Genomic DNA, 20284 nt, shown 5'->3' on the forward strand with positions numbered 1-20284 from the left:
CTCTCTGGGGCTTGTTGAGATATTGCAGCTTCATTCATTGGAGTAAGGTATGCAAAGTCTCATCCCGTGAATTCTTTATTTTGCTTCAAATAAATAAAATAAGAGAAAATATACAAATATCTTCTTCTTTTCACCTTTCTATCTTGAAAGGTGACAACTTCAAAGTAAAGCTGGCTAATTTATATACACATACCTACACAGAGAGAGCAGCCGTGAGTCACCCGCTAAAAATTGGCTCATGTGTATTGCTCTCAGTCTTTTTGTCTCTGCTAAAATTTTCATACCCCTTACGCCTAATGCATTTCGTTTTCTGTAACCATAAAAATCATCCAATCGTCTCCTCCTCTGTTGTCTCAATCAAATCCCATAGCAGCATCTAGTAGTTGCAGCATTGTTTGCATGAGCTGGCCTGGTATAAAGTACCTTCTCCGGCTCTGCGAATAGTACCAGCAGTTTAAGTAATGACGAAGCTTCTGGTAGTACCCTAAATAGCTAGGATCCTGTTTTCCAATACCCATATGGAGATCAATCTAACCATCCTTGACACTTTGAAGAAACTTTCTCTCAAAAAAGGAATTCGGTGCACCTAATTATCCCAAGCATTGGTTGGTCGAGTATCTAATCGTCGCCAACCAAGACAAACAGCTTCGGAAAGCATTAGCAGAGCCTCTGGAATTAGAGAATATGTCTTCACATACTAAAGAGTTTAACCAAACAAAATAACAACCCATCAAGTCGTTTAGACGGGAACATTGGTGAAAAGGTATGACACCGATTCACCGTTGTGGGTTCGTCGAATAGCCTAAGAGAAGTCAGTGTCTGGAATAAAAGAGTTTTCAGCAGAAATGAGCCTACCTCAGCAAGCGTGCCAGACACATCGATGACCTTGAGCTTAGGGCACCGCTCAGTTTTATCGCCAACTAACATCACACATGGTTAGACTCTGGATGCTTGCATGGGGGAATTTGATGAAACCTACGAGGAACGGCTAGTTACATGTTAGTAATGTGATATCAGAACAGGGTACTTTTTCATCGGAAGTCACTTACTGTTGGTGACGACAAGGCCAGATAGATGGGAGTTGTTAATGGTGTCAATAGCGGTGCCGCTGAGGATGCCATGAGTGACAATAGCGAAAACCTGGCGAGCGCCGTGGGCGTTGAGGGTTTCTGCCGCCTTGGCCAGCTATTGAAGGCAATTAATTACATGATTACCAAATCAAGAAATAGGTATAATCACTTACAGTTCCACAGGTGTCGGCCATGTCATCCACAAGGATAGCTACCTTGTCCTGAACGTCACCCACAAGCACCATGCGGCCGACAACATTAGGTCGCGGGCGCTCCTTGTGAATCAGAGCAAATCCGGTGTTGAGACGGTCTGCAAGCGAGGTGGCGCGCTTCGCACCGCCAGCATCGGGAGAGACAATGACGCAGTTCTCAACGTCCAGATTCTCACTGATCCACCGCAGGACGGATGGCTCAGCATACAGGTTATCTACGGGCACATTGAAAAACCCCTGGATCTGTGAGGCATGCAGGTCCATAGTTATGATATGGTTCTACCGCATGTTAGCTACTTGATCAGAATTAAAAAGAGATTGGCTTAACGCACGCAGCCGGAGACCTGCAGCATGTTTGCAATCAGTCTGGCGCTAATGGGTGCACGGGACTTGTCCTTCTTGTCCTGGCGAGCGTAGGGGTAGTTAGGAATGACGGCCGTGATACGTCTAGCAGACGCAGTGCGGCAAGCGTGGATCATGATGAGTAGCTCCATGAGGCCATCGTTGACGTCACCCGGCGCTGTCGACTGCAGGATGAAGACGTCTTCATCTCTCACGGACTCTCCAATGGAAACACTAGTTTCCTGGTTGGAGTAGTTAAGGCTCATGGTGTTGGCGATATTGATGCCAAGTCTGCCGCAGAATCAGTCATCAGTCAAGTGACGTCTGGCGCTATTTGTCTCATATCTCGTTCAACGACCATCTTGCGAGACATACCGACTAGCCACCAGAGCACTCAGCTCCGGGTGGGAGCTCCCAGAGATTAACTTGATCTCGTTTGCCATTTGGTCCAACATCGTTACAGAGGGTAGCAGAAGTCCCTTCTGCCGGAGAGAGAAAAAAAGTAAGAAGAGAAAAAAAAAGAGTGGGGGCGAGCAGGATTGGGTGGTGTGCAGAGGCAGCAAAGACGCAAGTGTTGAATCTCGGTTTTAAAGAAGTGAAAGAAGAAGCTAAAGTTGCTCGCTGGCGATGGAAGAACGCGCAGTTATAAGTTGTTTGAAGCTGAAATCAGCATGACTCTTGCTAAATTTGACTTTTTTTCGATGAAAGTTTGCACGTACCAAGTACATGAGTTTAGGATGAGTCTTGACGCTGGGGCGGTCATGTGACAGCCGGTTACGCCTCTTTTGCACTGTATGAATTGCCGAGCACCACTATCGAGCTTGATTGCGGAGCTTGGACCTATCACGTACATGAACCGCACAGTTACATCGACGATAAGAAGCAGCTTCCCTTGAACCGTGAGAATTGGAAACATTCTCGCCGGGGCTACGGAGGCCGGGCGATGTAACAATTGGTGTTTTTTTTCCTATTTTATTTTTTTATACAAGATTTTTCTCATCTTGTGGACCTCGCTTCTGTCGACGACAGGAACTCGATGAGATACATGATGAGAGCTGCGCTTCAGAACATGCCGTGAGATATTCGGCAAAGGCTCCATGACGACACATACAGAATCAAATCCATCAAGAGTCCAATGATAGGCCAATTCTTCTATGCTAGCTCTGGCTTTGATAATTGAAACATTGGTTTCCATCCAAAGGACTGTACAAGAGTATACATGATATCTATATGCGCTTCATCATACAGAGCATAGGGTGTCGTCATAATTGCTTCTTTCACCATGCAGTCTCAATCTCATCAGTCTCCGCGGCCTAGTGCAACCGACATGATGGCTTGCTTTTCTCTGCGTGAAGACTCACTGAAAAGCCGCCCCTTGCGGCTGCTGATCACTGCCACGGGTACGCGGCATTCGTCTTGGGCTCAACCACTCGTGGTGCGGCTCTCCAAGGATCGTCGTATAGAGATGAGGGCAGTGGTTGATGATCCATCACCAAGGCTGAATCAACTCATTATTACCATCCAAAACACGCCCATTGCTCAAGAACCAATCGGCCCGGAAGACGTGTCTTCTAAACATACAGGGCTAAATATACACGACCTAGTTGAATGGGCTGACCTCTTGGTTTGTGTGCCGCTAGATATCAGAAAAATTGAAACCTTACTGGTGGGCGGAGGCGACACTTTTCTTGATGACCTCCTGAGAAGCTGGAACGAGGCTCAGAAGGGGTGTATCATGGTGCCAGGAATGGACGACAGCGCATGGCTGAGTCCTCTAGTCCAACAGCAACTGGGTGAAGTTCAGAGAGAATGGCCATGTATCCGTGTGATGCAGCCCATACTGTGGCACTATGAAGATGCAGCACATCCACAGCAAGCAACGAACTGGAGTGGATTCAGAGACTTGCTTGATCTTATCCAAAACCAGGCTGATCTATTGAATCTCGGCCGCGATGGGGAAGCAACAGGGAGAGCCGTTGCCATGTCAGCACTTCATGCAACTACTTTGCCAGGGCTACCATTCGAGTTGTGGAGCAAAGTGTTGAGTTTTACAGGTGATTGGGAGTTGGCCGCTGCGCTTGGTATCAACACCAGTCTGCCTGTGCCAACAGAATGGAGCGTACGAGTCGAAGATCTGAGCGACCCTTTGCTCATCTACTCACATGAACTCGAGCGGACGGTCCTTACATGCAACACGGCTGCCATTTGTCGGAAGTTATCACAAGCACCAGACGATTTCCAGATTTTACCAGTGCTGGTCGTGAAACTCATCACACGATTCGCTCTAGTTAAGGTGCTCGCTTATCTGGAAAACAACCACCCTCAGCTGTTCAAGGCATTCGATGGGGCTTTTCTTCCAACCAAAGCGTCTGCATATTACCCCCAGGTCAAAGTCTTGGATTACTGGAAAAACAGTCCTCACTTCCAGAATCGCCATGTCTACGATACCGAGGCGATAGATGGCGCATGTAAGAATGGCCACGTGCATATTTTGCAGTGGTGGAAGCTATCGGGGTTACCATTATTATACACCAAGGTCTCACTGGAACAGGCGAGCGGTAACGGCCTCATCTCGGTCCTTGAATGGTGGCGCGATGCTGCTGCCATAGATCATAACATCGTGTTGAAGACTGGCAGGTCGCTCTTATGGGCCGCCACGAATGGTCAAGCAGAAGTGCTACGATGGTGGCATGCTTCTGGCATTGAAATGGGTTACAGCGGTGGTGTAGCCTTTACAGCTAGCCGGTGGGGACACGTCCACGTCTTGGAGACGTGGCGAAAGCTGCAAGGCGATGACAATGTCTTGTTTGATGCCGAGGAAGTCATATACATCGCTACAGCTCGCCAACATGTGGAAGTCCTCGAGTGGTGGCGGCAGTTTGCCCGGGGTATGCTCGACGGCATGAATGGGCGAGGAGTCAAGGTCAAGTTTCGGACGCGAAGAATCCAAGAGGCTGTTGAATCTACTCCCAAGTCTCAAGAATGGTGGTTTCGTTATAGACTAAGTATTGGGAAAGACCAGGACTGGTGGCCCTCTTTTCTAGCATTGTGATGCGTCATGACTTACACGATATCGTACATAAACTATAACGGCGGACTTATTAATTTCTCAGCAGATATTATTATCTGAAGACGGTGGAGGTAACGTTAGGACAAGGTAACATCGAGCCCGATTTTTAGAGCTTTGTTGATGTCATGCGCAGCAGGGAAAGAGTCCTGAGATACTCACGCAAGTATGTACACAGTCAATAGCAATGATGATTAGTATGCCCAGCAGAGCTTGGAGTTACAAATATTATAGTGCCGTTGTCAATAAACGTTTTATTATTTCCCATCTTTCCACATCTCCCGGCATGGAGCAGCTGTCAAATGCAGAACTAATGAGTCGAGGCACCTCGGCTTGTGGCGAAGACACGATTAATGGATCAATTCCCACCGTAGCGGCCTCCACCCTGGGATCGAGTCATTCACATAATAAATAGCCCTGCACTCCGTATTCTGATTTCCCTTAAGACATCAGGCTACTGGAAATTGAAATGAGCTCGAGGGGCTAGGCTGTGGCTGACTGAGACCTGAGGCCACACTGATCACTTTGAACACATGGCACGGCCAAGAGTTGTCCAGGGATCGTCTAAGCCAGCACCCACCTCCAGATTCGTACAAGTAACGAGTCAAAAAGAGAAACAAGGCGAGCCCGAAGGGAAAAAAGGGAAAAAACAAACAAAGCTGTAAATGTAGTGAACGGACCGGTCAAAGGTACGTGCAGCAATAGATCGATCCCATTCCGGCAAGTCAGCGGGCTCCGCATTGAGCCGTAATTATATGGACATGGATAAGGGGACGAATCACGCGCACGAACGGACAAGGAAAAAGAAAATGACGTTGAAGATGGACGGTACAGTAGCGTTGGTAAGGAATATTCTGCATGGCTAGTTGACGACCAGATTGTCTTACTTTTGTTGCTGCCCTCTTGGCGACGGCTGATATTCAAGTCAAGACAAAGGATTGACGTGATTTCTGTGAGGTGGAGTGAACCACACCACACGCTCTTCCCTTGAGGGCAATGTCACCGGATTTTAAATTGGAGGGCTCGAGCTGTAGATTGCTAGTACAAAACAATGAATGTTTCTGGTTTCAATCAAACGGCAAAGAAACGGGGTTAACAGCGGACAAACGGATCGTAGCGGGCTGAGATTTGCGCGATGAAACAACATTCAGGCTGTGAGTGCAAACATACACATGAGTACAGCCTCAACAACTGATGATGCCATATTTGCCATCAGCAAAGCTTATCATGACTGCTAGCAAGCGCTGACGATGTCATCTCTTAGGCAGCTTGGCACCTGGTTGATGCATTTGGTCATTTATTTGGCCGGGGAGTTGGTCTACAAGAGGATTGGCGATCTGCCGTCTTCCCTTGCCCTGTGAGGATCAAACGTGTAGTTTCCCTGCATATTTATCAAATACTCCCTGTATTGAACCCTGGGTAGGTACTCATACGCAGGCATTTCTGCCTCGTATTGGCAAGGAGGATGTCATATCTCGCCAACAGACAAAAGGATGGCAATGATTAGTTCGACACATCCCTGCGACCGTCGTTAATCTCATCGGGCGAAATTGGTATATCAGCTTGCCGAGTAGGGAAACTTGCGTGGTTCGAGCAATTTGGTCTTTAGACATGATATGAACATATCACAGCCGCGACAGCACACCAACTTTTCTGTTGGTGAGATTGATGGAACTGCCGATACGGCAATTGACGGACGGGCATTAAAGACACGGACGGACCCAATGAGACGCTGAGGCACGAGCTGATGCTCCATTCCTACTGCCAGCGGGATAGCTAACGCAGATGGGGAGAGACACGTGGGCGCCCCAGACTCAAGGTAAGCGTGCGAGGGACAAGCCTGTAGGATTTCGATTTCCCTGCAGAAGGAGGAGGAGGATGAAGGACGCTTGCTGTGAGATGTCTCAGCTGTTGTTGTTCTCTTGTGAATCAAATGGCGTAATCACTGCTGCAGTCTACAAGTCCATCAATTGGAAATACATCCATGTAAAATGGGGGAGGAGCCGAGTCGATATCGGCAAGCTCCGCAACAGCTGATCTAGGAGCGGTATCCCTCCTCTTGCATCTTATGTAGCAGATACAGTACTGCGGGTATACGATATAGATAAAGACGGGCAATCATGGTGAGAATTTGCAGCGGTGAAGTTTCAATGCATGGATGCGATTGAGATTCAAGCACAGGTCATTTGACTGTGGTGGAATTTGCCGATTGATCACTTTGGGCATCCTCCAGTGGCTTCAGTGGTTCGTCTGGGCTTCCCGGTGCGCCAAGGCCCTGAAAGCAGCCCCTACCTGACTATAACGGCCCGTGCAGGGGATGTCCGCCGACCTCAGGCACCTAGGATGGGCCTAAGAAGGGGAACCCCTGCTTGCTGCTGGTCTTGACTTCACTCCTCATTTCCCATTTCTGCTGCTCGCTCGTTGCCACCAACCGAGAGTCATCACATTACTGGCCATGTGTTGCATCGCACTGCAGAAAGGCTGAGAAGCCCCCAAAGACGGGCCCCCCGCGGAAATTAGACAGCCAATGCCTGGTCAGCAGGCGACACCGACTCAAATCGGCTTTGGATGCCATCGTGCGCACAGTCGCGGGCCGAGGGCAAGATGCAGACGGATGGGCCAAACAAGCCCAGACACACAGTGTGATGGAACGAGCCGATTTCACGCTTTGAAGCCATTGCGTGCTTGCTTTAATTGCTTCTCGCTCCAAATCGCGTACTCGTACAGGAAAGTCTGCAAGCATGCAAGCCTATCGTGCCCGGACCAGGTGGTGACAGGGAGACAAAGACTGCATGGGTCTACCGTGGAGATCGTGGCTAGCGTCACCCCAACAAGGCCACAGTCCGAGATGATTCGAGTGATTCGAGAGGTGCCAAGTACGAGTACCGACGCGAAGCATTGATGGAATGCACAAGCCCGTGTGCTGCCCTAAGAAGAGGAGCTGTTGCTCCCGACGAGTGGGATTCAGGTGTGCGCCGGTAGGCTAAATGGCCTTGTCCCAGAAGTTCTTACAAGTCCAGCAACGCGCCCTTAGCACCGACCCGACAAGCACACGCTACTCCAGTAGTACGGAGTCCAGCACCGCGGATGTGGTTGTGATACAAAGTACTTGCATGTTGGTGCAGGTGGTATCACCATTACTGCCGGTCAATTGCCTTCGAGCCTGCAGCGGGAAGCGGTAGCTCGACAAACCCTTGCCTTTGAGGAGACGATGGTGTTGCATCCAAGTCGGTGATCCGGCGCCAGGCCCTGCAAGGTTGTCGACATCGTCTGAGACTCCCATCTTGTTGTTGACGGCAGCGCCATTTCCCTCCCCTCGTGATTCAGCCAGGCCTGCTTCTCTCGCTTGTTCTTCCCATTGCGACCAAGGGAACCGGCAAGAGGAGGAAAAGGGACAGGCTCGCTTCGACCATTGCCCGCAATCGCATCGTTTCCTGGACCGCTTCTCTTTGTTCCATCATTACAATACTGTACGGAGCACGTACCTACAAGTACAGAACGACAAGCACGCACGCACGGCCAGGCTGGCTAGACAATTGCCCACGGCCTTATCCTCGCATCTGGCTATCCCTGGTCATTCTGATCGGCTGGTCGCATTGGCTATATTGCTCCAGGTAATTAGACTGTGGAGACTAACTGCGGATTCTGCAGTGGTCTAATTCAGCATGGCAGAACACTAGGTCTCGCTTCACCACATCCCAGGCGGTACCCGCAGCTTTTGTTCATTTACACGAGAGCCCCCATTCCCGATCTTGCCTGTCTCTTTTACAAACTTGCATCTTTCCCCGCCATTACCACGCGCCTCCCAGCCGGAGGAATCGTGTGCTCTGCTGCGCGTCGTCTTGTTTGCTTCTTCGCTTTGCGATTTCTATCACGGCCAAAGCGAGGCGAAAATCCGCGATTGGATCAGGGTCCCACTGGCAATCGGAATTCGCGAACGACAAATCCACCACCAGATTTCCTTTTTCTGCGATTGCGAACTCGCCGACGTAACCACCTCACACTCTCGACGTTTCAACCGAATTCTTGGAATCCCTGGAGTTTAAAAATACAGCTGCACAGACTTAATTCGGCTCTTACATACATTATTTAAAACATTTTGTCAGATGACGGAGTAATAGTGTTTCGATTACTAGGGTTGGGACGGAACTTTTTTTTTTCTTTCCTTTTTTTTTTTTCTAATCCAGGCGCCTTGGGGGAAATCTTACAGGATGAGGAAGTTCAACTTTTCCCGGCCGGCACGTAAGAAGCCGCAGGAGCCCCAGCAGCAGCAGCCAATGCCCGCGATGCCTATGAGTAAAGCTCATAAAATCTTGGGTTCAACGCCGCTCAGCTTCGACTCTTCTTCGATTCATGACGCCCCGCCGCCAACCGTCAGTGTTGGTATGTACGAAGACAAGACCCTAAGCGATCTGGATTTGAATCTACGCCAAACAAGGATGACAAGAACTGATGATGATCGGAGAAAAGAGCGCGGACCGTCCCCTTCGAACCTGAGGCTGAGTGCCCTTACCGATAGCATGAACTTTGGGGGAAAGAACTCGTCCGGTACTCTCAAGAAAGCCCAGTCGTCTTCCACCATTAAATCTTGGCACGACAAATCAAAACATTCCCGTTCTCTTTCACGACAAGCCTCGATTCCACTCATGAATACTGCCTTTTCATCAAACCCGCATGCTTTCCCCGATACCGACGAGTCTTCCAAGTTAAGAAAGAAGCCACCTAAACTCGACTTTACTGCAATAGGACCGTCTCCCCGGATGTCAAGAAAAGAGCCGGACAATTTCAATCCCAGTGCATCTAACAATTCGATAAAAACCCCGACGGTGTCATCTCCCTATTCCACTGTGTCCCATCGGCAGAGCGACCTACGCGGCATGTTCAAACGACGGACAAAGGACAGCTTCAGGTCTTTGGTGCCTGATGCCTCGCCATCAAACGCTGGAGAAGCCCGCCGAATGACTACACAACTTTCAGACAACGGGCTCTCCACGTTATATGACCACTATGAGCAGATGACCTTCCGAAACGCTATGGATGATGACTCTGATGTCATGGGTAGCCCTGTCTACAAGAAGGACCAAACAGACGGTCGCGGCCAGGGTGAATCTGAATGGCGGGAACCGCAAGTACGACAGAATCTCGATTGGCTTCACAAGCCCCTCAATGAATCAAACGAGTCGAAAAGATTGTCTCATTCGGAATACTCGTCGTCTCCAGGCGATGGTGCTAGAAGTGTTTCGAGCAGACATACTCGAACTTCTAGGGCTTCCAGGCAGACCGACAGCGGGCTCATCCAGGAAGCTGACTTTCATGACAAAAGCGTGTTGCTTTTGTCATCAGACTCGGAAGAGGACGAGGATGATGAAAAGTCCTCGACTAGAGACCACGTCCCTCTTCCCACGCGACCATTACCGGAACCACCAAGTCACAGCCAACCGAGGTCGTCGCGATCACGACAGGTTTCGGGACATGAGTCAGGTGGGATGCAGAATAAGAAGGCAAGCTTTGCGCCATCCAACACCTACATTGCTATTCCTAGCGCCGAGCGAAAGCGACTGTCACCATCTCCTTCTCGGCTGAATCCGCCCTTCAGAGATGGCTCCCGCGCTTCCTCGCCCAAACCCTCAGTTGGATCTACGAACTCGACACGGTCAGGCATGACGGGTCAGATCGGCTACGGCGCAGAAGACTCTGTTCCTACGACAGTTCTGCCAGCTCGTCGCCCATCTCAGGCGGAACTGGATCGCCAGAAGGCACTGGCAGCGCTAACGGGACCCTCGTTGCGCCGGGAATCTGCGGCAACGTCATCAGACCAGCCCGATCACGAACCAACGCCACCGCTGAGTCCATCCTCAGTCAATTTTTATTTACGATCCGCCCGGTCATCCATCGACGACTCCAATGGCCAAGGCCGTATCATGGCACTTACTCGTCAAGAGGAGATGTTGATATCCGCACTCCGCAAGAAGACCCAGGCAATGCGTGAGAAGTCACAGCTTGGTTCCGCTGGCAAACCCCAGTCGGATGGCCGTCAAGGCAGAAGACACGTCTCAAGCCCATCTCAGGTAATGGTGACAGACTCGATGCTCGACTTTGACTTCCCCGCGCCACCGTCCCATGGATCGAAACAACGACAATCTGGAGCGAGTTCGATGCTGAGTGCACCCATTACAGAGCACCAGTTTGGTGAGGATGAGCCCTACAGAGCACCTTCTCGTTTGACTGCGGACACTGGATCCGAAAGGGCATCTTTCGTCTCTTCCATTCGTGGCCCAGACGAATTTGGCGAACAGCAGGATGTCCTTGTGTATCTTGACCAAAGCAAGCACGCTAGTGGCCAATGGAGTCAGTCCGGAGGCGAAGGCCAAGCTCTTGACGAGGCGGCTGTGTCGTCGGGCTTTCACGCCGTTTCGTCGTGGGATTATCCAGAGGATAAGCGCACATCCAAGCTCAAGGGTAGAGCATCAGCCCGGCAGCAAATGCAAGCCGAGGTCATGTCTCCTTCTAAGCTTACTAGGCTCTCTGAGGACGGAAGTGAAGATGTGCCCCGGCCAGACAGTCCGATATCTAATGATACGTTCCAGCCACGACAGCAACGTCGCGCTGTGCTCAACACAGCACGCCTCAGTGCCGTGGGATTCGTGCGAAGAGATCCTGAGATGGGGTGGTGGGGAGACGACGATTAAACGAACTACTCGCAACCTCGCTATCACTCTCAGATATACGCCTATGCTTTCTACTGGTTGAGATTACGAACTATTTTGCATTACCGCAAACTACAACAAAGTATCTTCTGGTTCAATACTACGCCACACAATTTTTACGTCTAATACTACCTTTTAATTACCACTTTTCTTTTATGTCGAACATTGCTATATATATTGGGTTGGTTGTCACAATCTTGCCGGCAAACACAAGCAAGCTGATACCCGGAGCAAACTGCGTCATTGGAGGGAATCTTCTTTTGGCTTCTTCCCTTTTTCCTTTCTCTTTATCTTTTATTCATTTTCCGTCTTTCTTATTTATCTATGCATGACAGGGGATAGAATGGAGCGAAACAAAAGAACTATTGGTTGGATTAATGGTTGGAGCAAGCGGGAAGGAAGGATGAGAGAAACGGCATGGAATGAATGGGTGTCTTGTGGGGGGAGTACGGGATTTTCATGGTGCTCGCTCATATAACGTCAACTTATGGTCTGCTCATGTGCAACAATTTTAACTATTCGAGGAAGAAAGTTGACGATTGGAATGAGAAATGTGAATTTTCGTGCTTCCAAAACTCTTGAACAAAATTGTGGATGAGATTTTGCGCTTTAAAAGAAGACGTGCTACGTAATTTCTTCGTGAGTGACGGTGTGTGGTTTTGTGGAACCATGTATTGTTGGCTGAATGAGAGGTTCCACGTGTGTCTGTTTGCCCTGTTTCCTTTCCCATCTACGAACGCCCCTCTTCTCCTCATCTTATCTGGTCCCCGGTATTACCTTTGGTGATTATGAGTATGTAGAACCTTCGGGGGGCTGGGGGATCTTCTTGTTGGCGGGAGCAGCCATATATCTGTCATGTCAAGTCAGTTTTGGCGGTCAAAGAGGTGCAAAATAGCTCAAGTGCCAGGCGGCAACAAGACGGTGAATATGGGCAAAGGAGGAAAGAAAAAAGGAGCATATAAACCCACCTTCGCAGCTCAATCAAGACCATCTCCATGGTGTTTTCGCGCTTCCACTGGGCCAGGCAAGGCAGCTGCCTGGGGTCGACGACGCCGTTCTGGGGGTTGACGCAGGGGAGGTTGACCTGGCTGACGAATTGGATGGACGGGGGCTCGTCGGGGTACTTTTCGCCGCAGTGCATTTTGAGGCTGTAGATGCGGTTCTCGTGGGCGGACTGCAGGTGTATTGGTGGTTAGCTTTTCTGATATGCATGTAGAATCAAATAACAGCGGGGTGTCCTCCTGGACATCAAGGTCAAGGGGGTGAGGTGAAGCTATCCATCTCTCGTCTTATACAACTGCTGAACTCTACAGGTCCAGACATGTATATGACGACGACAGAGAGCGTTTGTGGAAAACGAAAGCAGATGCAGTGAGTCAGCCTTACATGAGGAGGTCCCAGGATGGTTCCGTTCCAGTTGGACATGAGCAAGTCCTCTCCGTCTTCCAAGCCATAGCTGCAGGCTTCAGCTCCGAGACCCTTTTCGCCCTTTTCGAGCTCCTCCAACAGACGGAAGTTGCGCGGGACCTTGGCAGACATGGTTCCTGTTCTATGTTCCCCTTCTTTTTTCTCTCCTTATCGCCTCGATGAGTTGCGTGTGTGATGCTTTGCTGCTCGTAGTTGCGTGGCGCAGTAACCACCCGGTGGCTCTCTCGTCTCTATGCGTTTATTTCTGTTCTCTTCGATCGAGCGGATCTAGACGCAAATAGAAGATATGATGTCGAAATATCGCAGTGTATTTGAATTGTCGCAGGTTTTGTTTAGTATGGGATCACCGCTGTGCAGCTATTCCTGGCGCGGGGCAGTTTTTGTATGCCGAATCACTATTATGGAGAACGAGAACAAGGACAATGAGTGATATGACGGAATGGTTCGGGGGTACCTGGTCGGAGGTACCCTGTCCTGTCTGCGGCTCAGCGGATTGTTAGTGCACCTCATGGAACTGCAGCTGAATGGATAAATGCCGGGTATGGGCCGAAGCTCTCCGAAAGCTGCAACCTGCAAGCATTTCCCGAAACGACAAATCATAGCCATCTACACCACTTGGTTCCTCGTACGACAGCACAAGTTTTTCCTTTTGTTTTCTCTTCTCTTGGCTATCTGCTGTCCTCCCTGCTTTGCTGCAGCTCAATTCAACATACCAGATACGCTACCACACAAGCACAAGCTGCAGCTCCAAGGCAAACCAGGGAGCAATCCGCAACTCTCGGCCACCGGCTAGCCCAAGCAGGCACTCGCATACACGCAGCCACACATTACATTTTCCACGATGCCCTCATTGCCACCCAGAGCCGCCCTCCGAGCGGGCAGGACAACCACGGCTCTCCTGCTGCGGCCACAATCGCATCTCTCCTTTTCTACATCCTCACGCACTCTCCTCCCCGCCAGCTTCTCGGGCACCAGTGGCAGCTTTGGTGGCCCTCTGCCCTCATATTTCCAGAAGCCTCGGCTGCCTGCCAACACCATTGTGCGCTTTGTGCCGCAGCAGACAGCATGGATTGTCGAGCGAATGGGAAAATTCAGCCGCATTCTGGAGCCTGGATTGGCAATTCTGGCGCCTGTCATTGACCGGATTGCATACGTCAAGAGCTTGAAGGAGGTGGCAATTGAGATTCCTAGTCAGAGTGCCATTACGGCGGACAATGTGACATTGGAGCTAGACGGTGTTTTGTTTACAAGAGTGTTTGATGCGTACAAGGCTAGGTGAGTTGCATAACTCCTTTGCCACTGAACCGCCAGGGGCAAGGTCCATACTAACGAAGAATGTGTTTCCAGTTACGGCGTCGAAGATGCCGAATATGCCATCTCCCAGCTCGCCCAGACAACGATGCGATCCGAAATTGGCCAGCTGACTCTCGATCACGTCCTCAAAGAGCGTGCTGCTCTCAACACCAACATTACCGCCGCAATCAATGAAGCCGCCCAAGCTTGGGGCGTCACCTGCCTTCGATATGAGATTCGGGATATTCATGCCCCTGGAGCTGTCGTGGAAGCCATGCACCGCCAAGTCACCGCCGAGCGCTCCAAGCGTGCTGAGATTCTCGAGTCCGAAGGTCAGCGACAGAGTGCCATCAACATTGCCGAGGGTAAGAAGCAGAGCGTCATCCTCGCTTCCGAAGCTTTGCGTGCCGAGCGGATCAACGAGGCAGATGGTGAGGCTGAAGCCATCCTGCTCAAGGCCAAGGCCACTGCCGAAGGTATTGATGCCGTCGCTGCAAGCATTCTTAAGGGCTCTCACGGAGCCCAGGGCGCCATGAGCTTGACTGTGGCGGAGAAGTATGTCGAGGCCTTCAGCAAGCTTGCCAAGGAGAGCACAGCTGTTGTGGTTCCTGGAAATGTCGGCGACATCAGCGGCATGATTGCCACTGGTCTTAATGTCTACGGCAAGGTCAGCGAGGCTCAGGCAAAGGTCTTGGCCAAGCAACTCCTCCCATCATCTTCCAGCAGCGAAGCCGAGACCGTCACAGGGACGCCCTCGGAAGAATTTGCCAACGAAAACAAGGGCGATCTAAAGGACAAGGTGCTGGAGAGCTTCAACCAGGTTGCCGAGAAGAAATAAGGGATAAGCCATATAAATGAAAGCACGAAACAATTTCTACAACTATCATCACGCATGGGCCAAATAGGGGCCACAGGATTACCTTCTGGACATGTGAAAAGCGTGGGGGAGAGAAAGAGGGGAGTATGGAAGGCGTTGTTGGCCCACGTCACGACTGCACTATAGGGAAAGCGAAGATTTGGGCAGACACGGCGTTTTAATGCGCGTTTTTGTTCGCATGTGTATGATTTTTCTTTTTCTTTTTGGTTTTCCACCCTCTCCCCTGTAAAAAAAAATTTCATCATCCAACCATTTTTGCTATTTGCTTTTGCATTTTTTTTTTTATCCTTTAGCTTGTAAAACTACAATGATAAAAAGGGGGTGGTGGAAGGGGCACATACGACGTTTGTATGAATAGGCGAATACCACTTTCCGTACGCAAGAAACAGCTGAAAATTGAAAAATGTCAAATCACAGAAAGGAACAGTGTATTAATGTGAAGGTAATTAAAGCATTAGAATTGCGTATATATATCTAATGGCTATTCTGGGGCATCGAAATCCGACACAGCGCCTCGATTTCTCCCAAGCACATAAGAAAAGAAAAATAGGTATCATTTCAATCTCAATTTCCGTTCCCATTCCACCAACATTGTATTCCATTATTAATCATTACCAGATCATGTCCTTCACTCTCATGTATTGCAAACATCGGCTCGTATTTGCCAGTGGCGGCTGCGTGTATGGTACCCCTGAGCACCATGATGAAGAAGCCAGTTTATAGAATAAAGGGGACAAGAGCAAGGAGGCCAACGAGGATGCTGGGAGCATTGATTGAGCCACTGCTGCCTCCATTGCCTCCATTGCTGCCACCACTGCTACCGCCGCTGGAGCCGCCGCTGCTGCCTCCATTGCTGCCTCCACTGCCGCCATTGTTTCCACCATTGTTGCCTCCGTTGGAGCCGCCATTGCCACCGTTACTACCACCGTTGCCGCCACTGCTGCTGCTGCTGCTGCTGCTAGAGGTGGTGGCAGGAGGCTGAGTAGGCTCAGGGAAGCTGTCTTCAGTGGTAGTGGTAGCATCATCGCCGCCAAAGGGGTTCGACTCGGTAGAAGATGTAGCAGTAGGCTCAGGGTTGGGTGAGAGACTGTAGGTGGTTTGAGACCCGCTGGATCCTCCTCTGGAAGTGGTCTGGTCGTCACCGCCATCGCCGCCGCTGCCTCCTCCGCTGCCGCCACCACCTCCTCCACCGATTCGGCATTTGAAGTCGGCCGTACACGTCTGTCCAGCATCACAATGGTAGCCATTGTGGCAGCAGACTGAACCAGTTGGCATACATTCGTCGTCGCACGCTTCGTATCCGGTAGGGCAGCCGCCGTCACCACCTCCGCTGCCACCACCACCACCTCCTCCTCCGCCGCTTGAGCAAGTACCCTTGGGCACACAAAACTCTCCGCAAAGATCACGATCACCCTCGCAGCCTGTAGGAGGTCCAGTACAGACCTTGCCAACAGGACAACAACCGTCCGATTCACAAACGTAGCCGATATCGCAGTAGGCCCCATTTCCGATGCCGCAGCAGATGCCGGTAAGAGGCATGCAGTTGGCATCACAAGTAGTCATTCCAATGCCACAGCCATCGGAAAGGGAGTGGACGCCGAAGGGGGAGTGGACGCCGAAGGCTGACGAACCCGGAGCGGCGACGGTGACGCCTCGACCGCTGGCCTCACCGAGGTTCATGGCCGCCAGCTTATCGGCGGCGGCGAGCCCAGCCGCGGCCAGGAGAAGAGTAGAGTAAACAGTCATAATGGAGAAGAGAAAGGTGATGGTCGTGAAAGAATTGAGTGGACGACACACAATGTTGTTTGGACCCCAAGAGTGTTTGGTAGCAATAGACGGGCAACAACCAGAGTTGAAGCAGGTTCTCAGCCGTCTTTATAGGCGGCTACGCAAAGCTGCAAAAAGGAACTCTCAACAATTTCCTTTTTCAAAACTCCTGCAGTAGCCCTGGACTTCTCATACACCCATTGGGCTTCAGAAGAAGCCATCACAAGCTAGCAGGCAATCCTGTCCAAGGGTCGAAAAACAAGCGACACTCCATCCAGCCTTGATTGGTGAAGCATAGGGACGGCTTGGAGTCATGGCAAGGCCCATGCCGGCACTAATCCCTCAGCCCATTTCGCCAAGTATTCCCAGTAGGGCAGAGGAAAGCTTATGCCAGTGTGCTGTGGTTAACGGTGGCTTGAGCTACTGCCCATATTCATGCAGCCCAGCCAAGTGGCATTGCTTGGCCATTGAGTTATTGAGCAATGACACCCAAGTTGAGGAGGGTGGGTGGCTAATTCTTCCCGCTCCCCTCACATTGAGGCGGTCAGGTCTGCCTTGAAGCGTTATGTTTGCCAGTGACAATAGAAAAACGCGGTGACTTAGAATAACAATTGCCTCCCACGATGGGGTCCAGAGAGGGAAGGAAAATATAGAGAGCGGGGTCGATTCTTTCAGCTCGCAGGGACCATGTGGATGGGATGAGCAGTTCTGGGAATAGTGCGAGGCAACAGTTGGATGGTTTTATAGGATGTGAGACATGGGATCAATCTAGCCTCCATAATGCCAGCGATAGTCGGTTGTAGACCAGGGTTGGACCAGACCATTGCGGATGATCTCCCCATGAAGCAGCCCAATGGGTTGTGGATATACCCCAGCAATATTCCGGCACTCGCATCGTCAAGTTCTAGGCCTTGGAGAGTATTCACCGACAGACCATCCCTCGGTCTCGTTGCCTCTAGCAGCCATTGCCCTCATCTGGGCGCGGACATGCAACAATTGGGTTAATGAACCTGACTTCCGCCGTATACTTGGGCCGCTTCTGTTGATAGCGGTAGTAAATAGGCAAAGTAATCCAGCCGGATGTCGCAGTGGAGACGCACTTAAGCTTAGCTACAAGACTAAGGCCAGCACAAGCCTCAGCCGACAGGCGCTCGCCAACCAGATCGTATATCGTATTTGTGCCAGTTGTGAAGGGGTGTCCATGAGACTTGTTTTCCAGTGGCAAGCAGCAAGTGGCCATGGGGCTGAAATGTTCCTCATGCATCGACTGCCGGGGAAAACTCCATCGGGCTGAATCAGGCTCCGGTCTAGGGGAGTATAGCTCGTAGCCTGAGAGTCTCCGTTAAGTCTTTTCTTCTCGGATTGTTTCGATGCTGTCCTTTGACTATAAACGAAGAATTGTGATGAATTTTTCCCTCATAAGTTCTCACAACTTGTCTGCTCTTTTGAATTCCTTGTTCTCTTCCCTCTGTCTCTCTCACTCTTGGGCTCGGCATAGAATTCCTCCTCCCTTACGGAGGGGGGCTAACCAGAATAATTGCGGCTGAAATTAGTCCGTCTGTGAGTTGTCAGCAACAATGAGGTCGGGGCAGTCTGCCTTGCATATGCGCTAAGAGCAAAAGCAAGCCGGCCGTTGCATTGGTTTCAACAGCTGCAAGCCAGAGTGGTCGAAAATCTCCTTCTAATTTCCTCAAGGCACAGCTCTGTATTGTTCACTCACCCGCATTGGCTATTTCGTAAAGTTATTAATATATCGGTAATTTTTTCGACACAATGATAAAGTAGTGATGTGAGAGCGCAAGTAGAGGCTTCTAACCTGCTAATTTGGGATGCGAACCTGGTATACATGTGGCTACTGGTAGGTCTTAGATGGTCAGTGTAAATCGTACGAGAGTCCCTACAATGCCTTCACAAGCAAACGTAGCCTTGACGGTCTCTCCCTTCTTGGCATCTAGACGGACAAACATGATCTTGGTGCCCTCCATTCTTTTCACGCTTCCCCTCCAGAACCACAGGAGCCGACCATCATTTCCTTCAATCACCAAAGTTGCCCACGGATTTTTCTTACACCAGGTCGGTATAATGTCATTGGTATACCCCAGTACGATTCTAGTCACCCAAGATTGACAGGGTCCTGACATGCTAGCGTCTTCCGTATCATCCTGAGCAAGAGTGTAGCTGGATATCACAGAAACCTGTAGGTGAAGTAATGGGAATCCCGATAGTTGATTTAACATCTGATGTCCAAAGGGTGGATTTCTGCTAAGCAGCCGTTCAATATGGTAAAACTCCAATCCGGCAAGTTGCTTGATGGTCTTGATGTTTGCATCAGTAAGGCGCTTCATCTTTGCCGCGCCAATCCCTTCGACCTGCAGCAATTCCATTTCGGAGCCTTCCCATACTTTTGCATGAACACTCCTGAGAACATCCAAGGTAACAGTAACTCCTCTGCCGTCTTCCCTCTCTCCAAGGATGTCGGCAATGCATCTCAATACACGATCCATCACGATGTGAATACGGCCGCTATCTCGCATGAGCTCTTTCCGACCATTGGCAGATATCTTGTTGGGCCACCCTCCTCGCGAGAGATCAATCTGAATGAGCAAAAACACCTTGTGCCAAGGTTCAGTGACAGGCCCGTTGATTGGATATGGGATTCCTGTATGATCGTTGATTTCTCGAAACAGATTCTTTTCCGCTTGTCTTATTGGGAAAGATCGAAACTCTGTTGCGCCGCACGCAGTCTGCAGAACCTTTCGTCGGTCGGGCGCTTTGTCAATTGCAGAAAGCGATCTAAGAGTGGGCAGTGAGAGCTGGTAGCGAAGTCTGATCTCGTTGTGTTGTGGTGATTCCATCTTTCCGACAGTGATGGGAGACGGTTTATTGGGCGTTTCTTGTTGCGGTTCATTCGCTGGAGTAGAAGGCGGCGCCTTCTGGTCGACCTTGCGGTTGAGCGGCGTGAAAAAAGAAGCCATCGTCTTGCTCTTGTGCTTAATGATGGAGAGTTCGATCCAGCTGGCTGCAGCACTCTAATGATGAGCAACAGGGGTTAACGAAACACGGTAAATGTTGGTAAATGGCGTGAAATGGTTTGAGTGAAGCAGAGAAGAGAGATAGATTACCAAAAGTTGGAAATGCAGAGAGATTCTCACATCCGTCTTTTCTTACAGGTAGGCAGGCACCTCCTTCCTAATATTCGCTCTGCTTTGATGCTCCATCCATTCAACCCTTTGCTCCTTCCCTTAGGCGTTCAAAAGTAGCCCTATCTTATCTTTGATCAGACACTCGATTCTCCAGGCAAATTACCTATAACTTTATCAGTCTCACCTTACCCAAAGAATTGCAATGTTGAGTATGACTTTTTCTCAATCGGCCATCACCGAGATATCACTGAGATAATGAGGCTATAGTGGTGATGCGCTGGCAAACTCTTGTCGCAGTGGCGAATTGAGACAAGCACATCAGAAAGCACATCATTCAGACCTCAGACTTTGAAGAATACAATTCAAACTATCAGTACT

The 20284-nt window shown here is 50.2% G+C and overlaps 7 protein-coding genes across 7 annotated transcripts; 3 read left to right on the plus strand and 4 right to left on the minus strand.

Moving 5' to 3' along the window:
• Positions 1-739: 739 nt before the first annotated feature.
• On the minus strand, positions 740-2079 carry T069G_06877 (phosphoribosyl synthetase-associated domain-containing protein; the record flags this gene model as incomplete). Its single annotated transcript, XM_056174087.1, has 6 exons — positions 740-802; positions 856-920; positions 1050-1185; positions 1244-1561; positions 1615-1915; positions 2000-2079. The coding sequence occupies 6 exons, from the start codon at positions 2077-2079 to the stop codon at positions 740-742; spliced, it is 963 nt and encodes a 320-aa protein (XP_056027666.1).
• Positions 2080-3359: 1280 nt separating this feature from the next.
• Positions 3360-4676, plus strand: T069G_06878 (uncharacterized protein; the record flags this gene model as incomplete). The annotated part of the gene is made up of 2 exons (XM_056174088.1): positions 3360-3743; positions 3798-4676. 2 exons carry the CDS (start codon positions 3360-3362, stop codon positions 4674-4676), a joined length of 1263 nt encoding a protein of 420 aa, XP_056027667.1.
• Positions 4677-8902: 4226 nt separating this feature from the next.
• Positions 8903-11380, plus strand: T069G_06879 (uncharacterized protein; the record flags this gene model as incomplete). The annotated part of the gene is made up of 1 exon (XM_056174089.1): positions 8903-11380. One exon carries the CDS (start codon positions 8903-8905, stop codon positions 11378-11380), a length of 2478 nt encoding a protein of 825 aa, XP_056027668.1.
• Positions 11381-12184: 804 nt separating this feature from the next.
• Positions 12185-12937, minus strand: T069G_06880 (ubiquitin-conjugating enzyme domain-containing protein; the record flags this gene model as incomplete). The annotated part of the gene is made up of 3 exons (XM_056174090.1): positions 12185-12248; positions 12367-12572; positions 12785-12937. The coding sequence occupies 3 exons, from the start codon at positions 12935-12937 to the stop codon at positions 12185-12187; spliced, it is 423 nt and encodes a 140-aa protein (XP_056027669.1).
• A 730-nt stretch (positions 12938-13667) lies between these two features.
• On the plus strand, positions 13668-14957 carry T069G_06881 (SPFH domain / band 7 family domain-containing protein; the record flags this gene model as incomplete). Its single annotated transcript, XM_056174091.1, has 3 exons — positions 13668-14101; positions 14174-14484; positions 14548-14957. 3 exons carry the CDS (start codon positions 13668-13670, stop codon positions 14955-14957), a joined length of 1155 nt encoding a protein of 384 aa, XP_056027670.1.
• Positions 14958-15713: 756 nt separating this feature from the next.
• Positions 15714-16742, minus strand: T069G_06882 (uncharacterized protein; the record flags this gene model as incomplete). The annotated part of the gene is made up of 1 exon (XM_056174092.1): positions 15714-16742. One exon carries the CDS (start codon positions 16740-16742, stop codon positions 15714-15716), a length of 1029 nt encoding a protein of 342 aa, XP_056027671.1.
• A 1886-nt stretch (positions 16743-18628) lies between these two features.
• Positions 18629-19738, minus strand: T069G_06883 (sec63 brl domain-containing protein; the record flags this gene model as incomplete). The annotated part of the gene is made up of 1 exon (XM_056174093.1): positions 18629-19738. The coding sequence occupies one exon, from the start codon at positions 19736-19738 to the stop codon at positions 18629-18631; it is 1110 nt and encodes a 369-aa protein (XP_056027672.1).
• Positions 19739-20284: the final 546 nt, after the last annotated feature.

Source organism: Trichoderma breve, chromosome 4 (genome assembly GCF_028502605.1).
Source record: "Trichoderma breve strain T069 chromosome 4, whole genome shotgun sequence".
Lineage (NCBI taxonomy): Eukaryota > Fungi > Ascomycota > Sordariomycetes > Hypocreales > Hypocreaceae > Trichoderma > Trichoderma breve.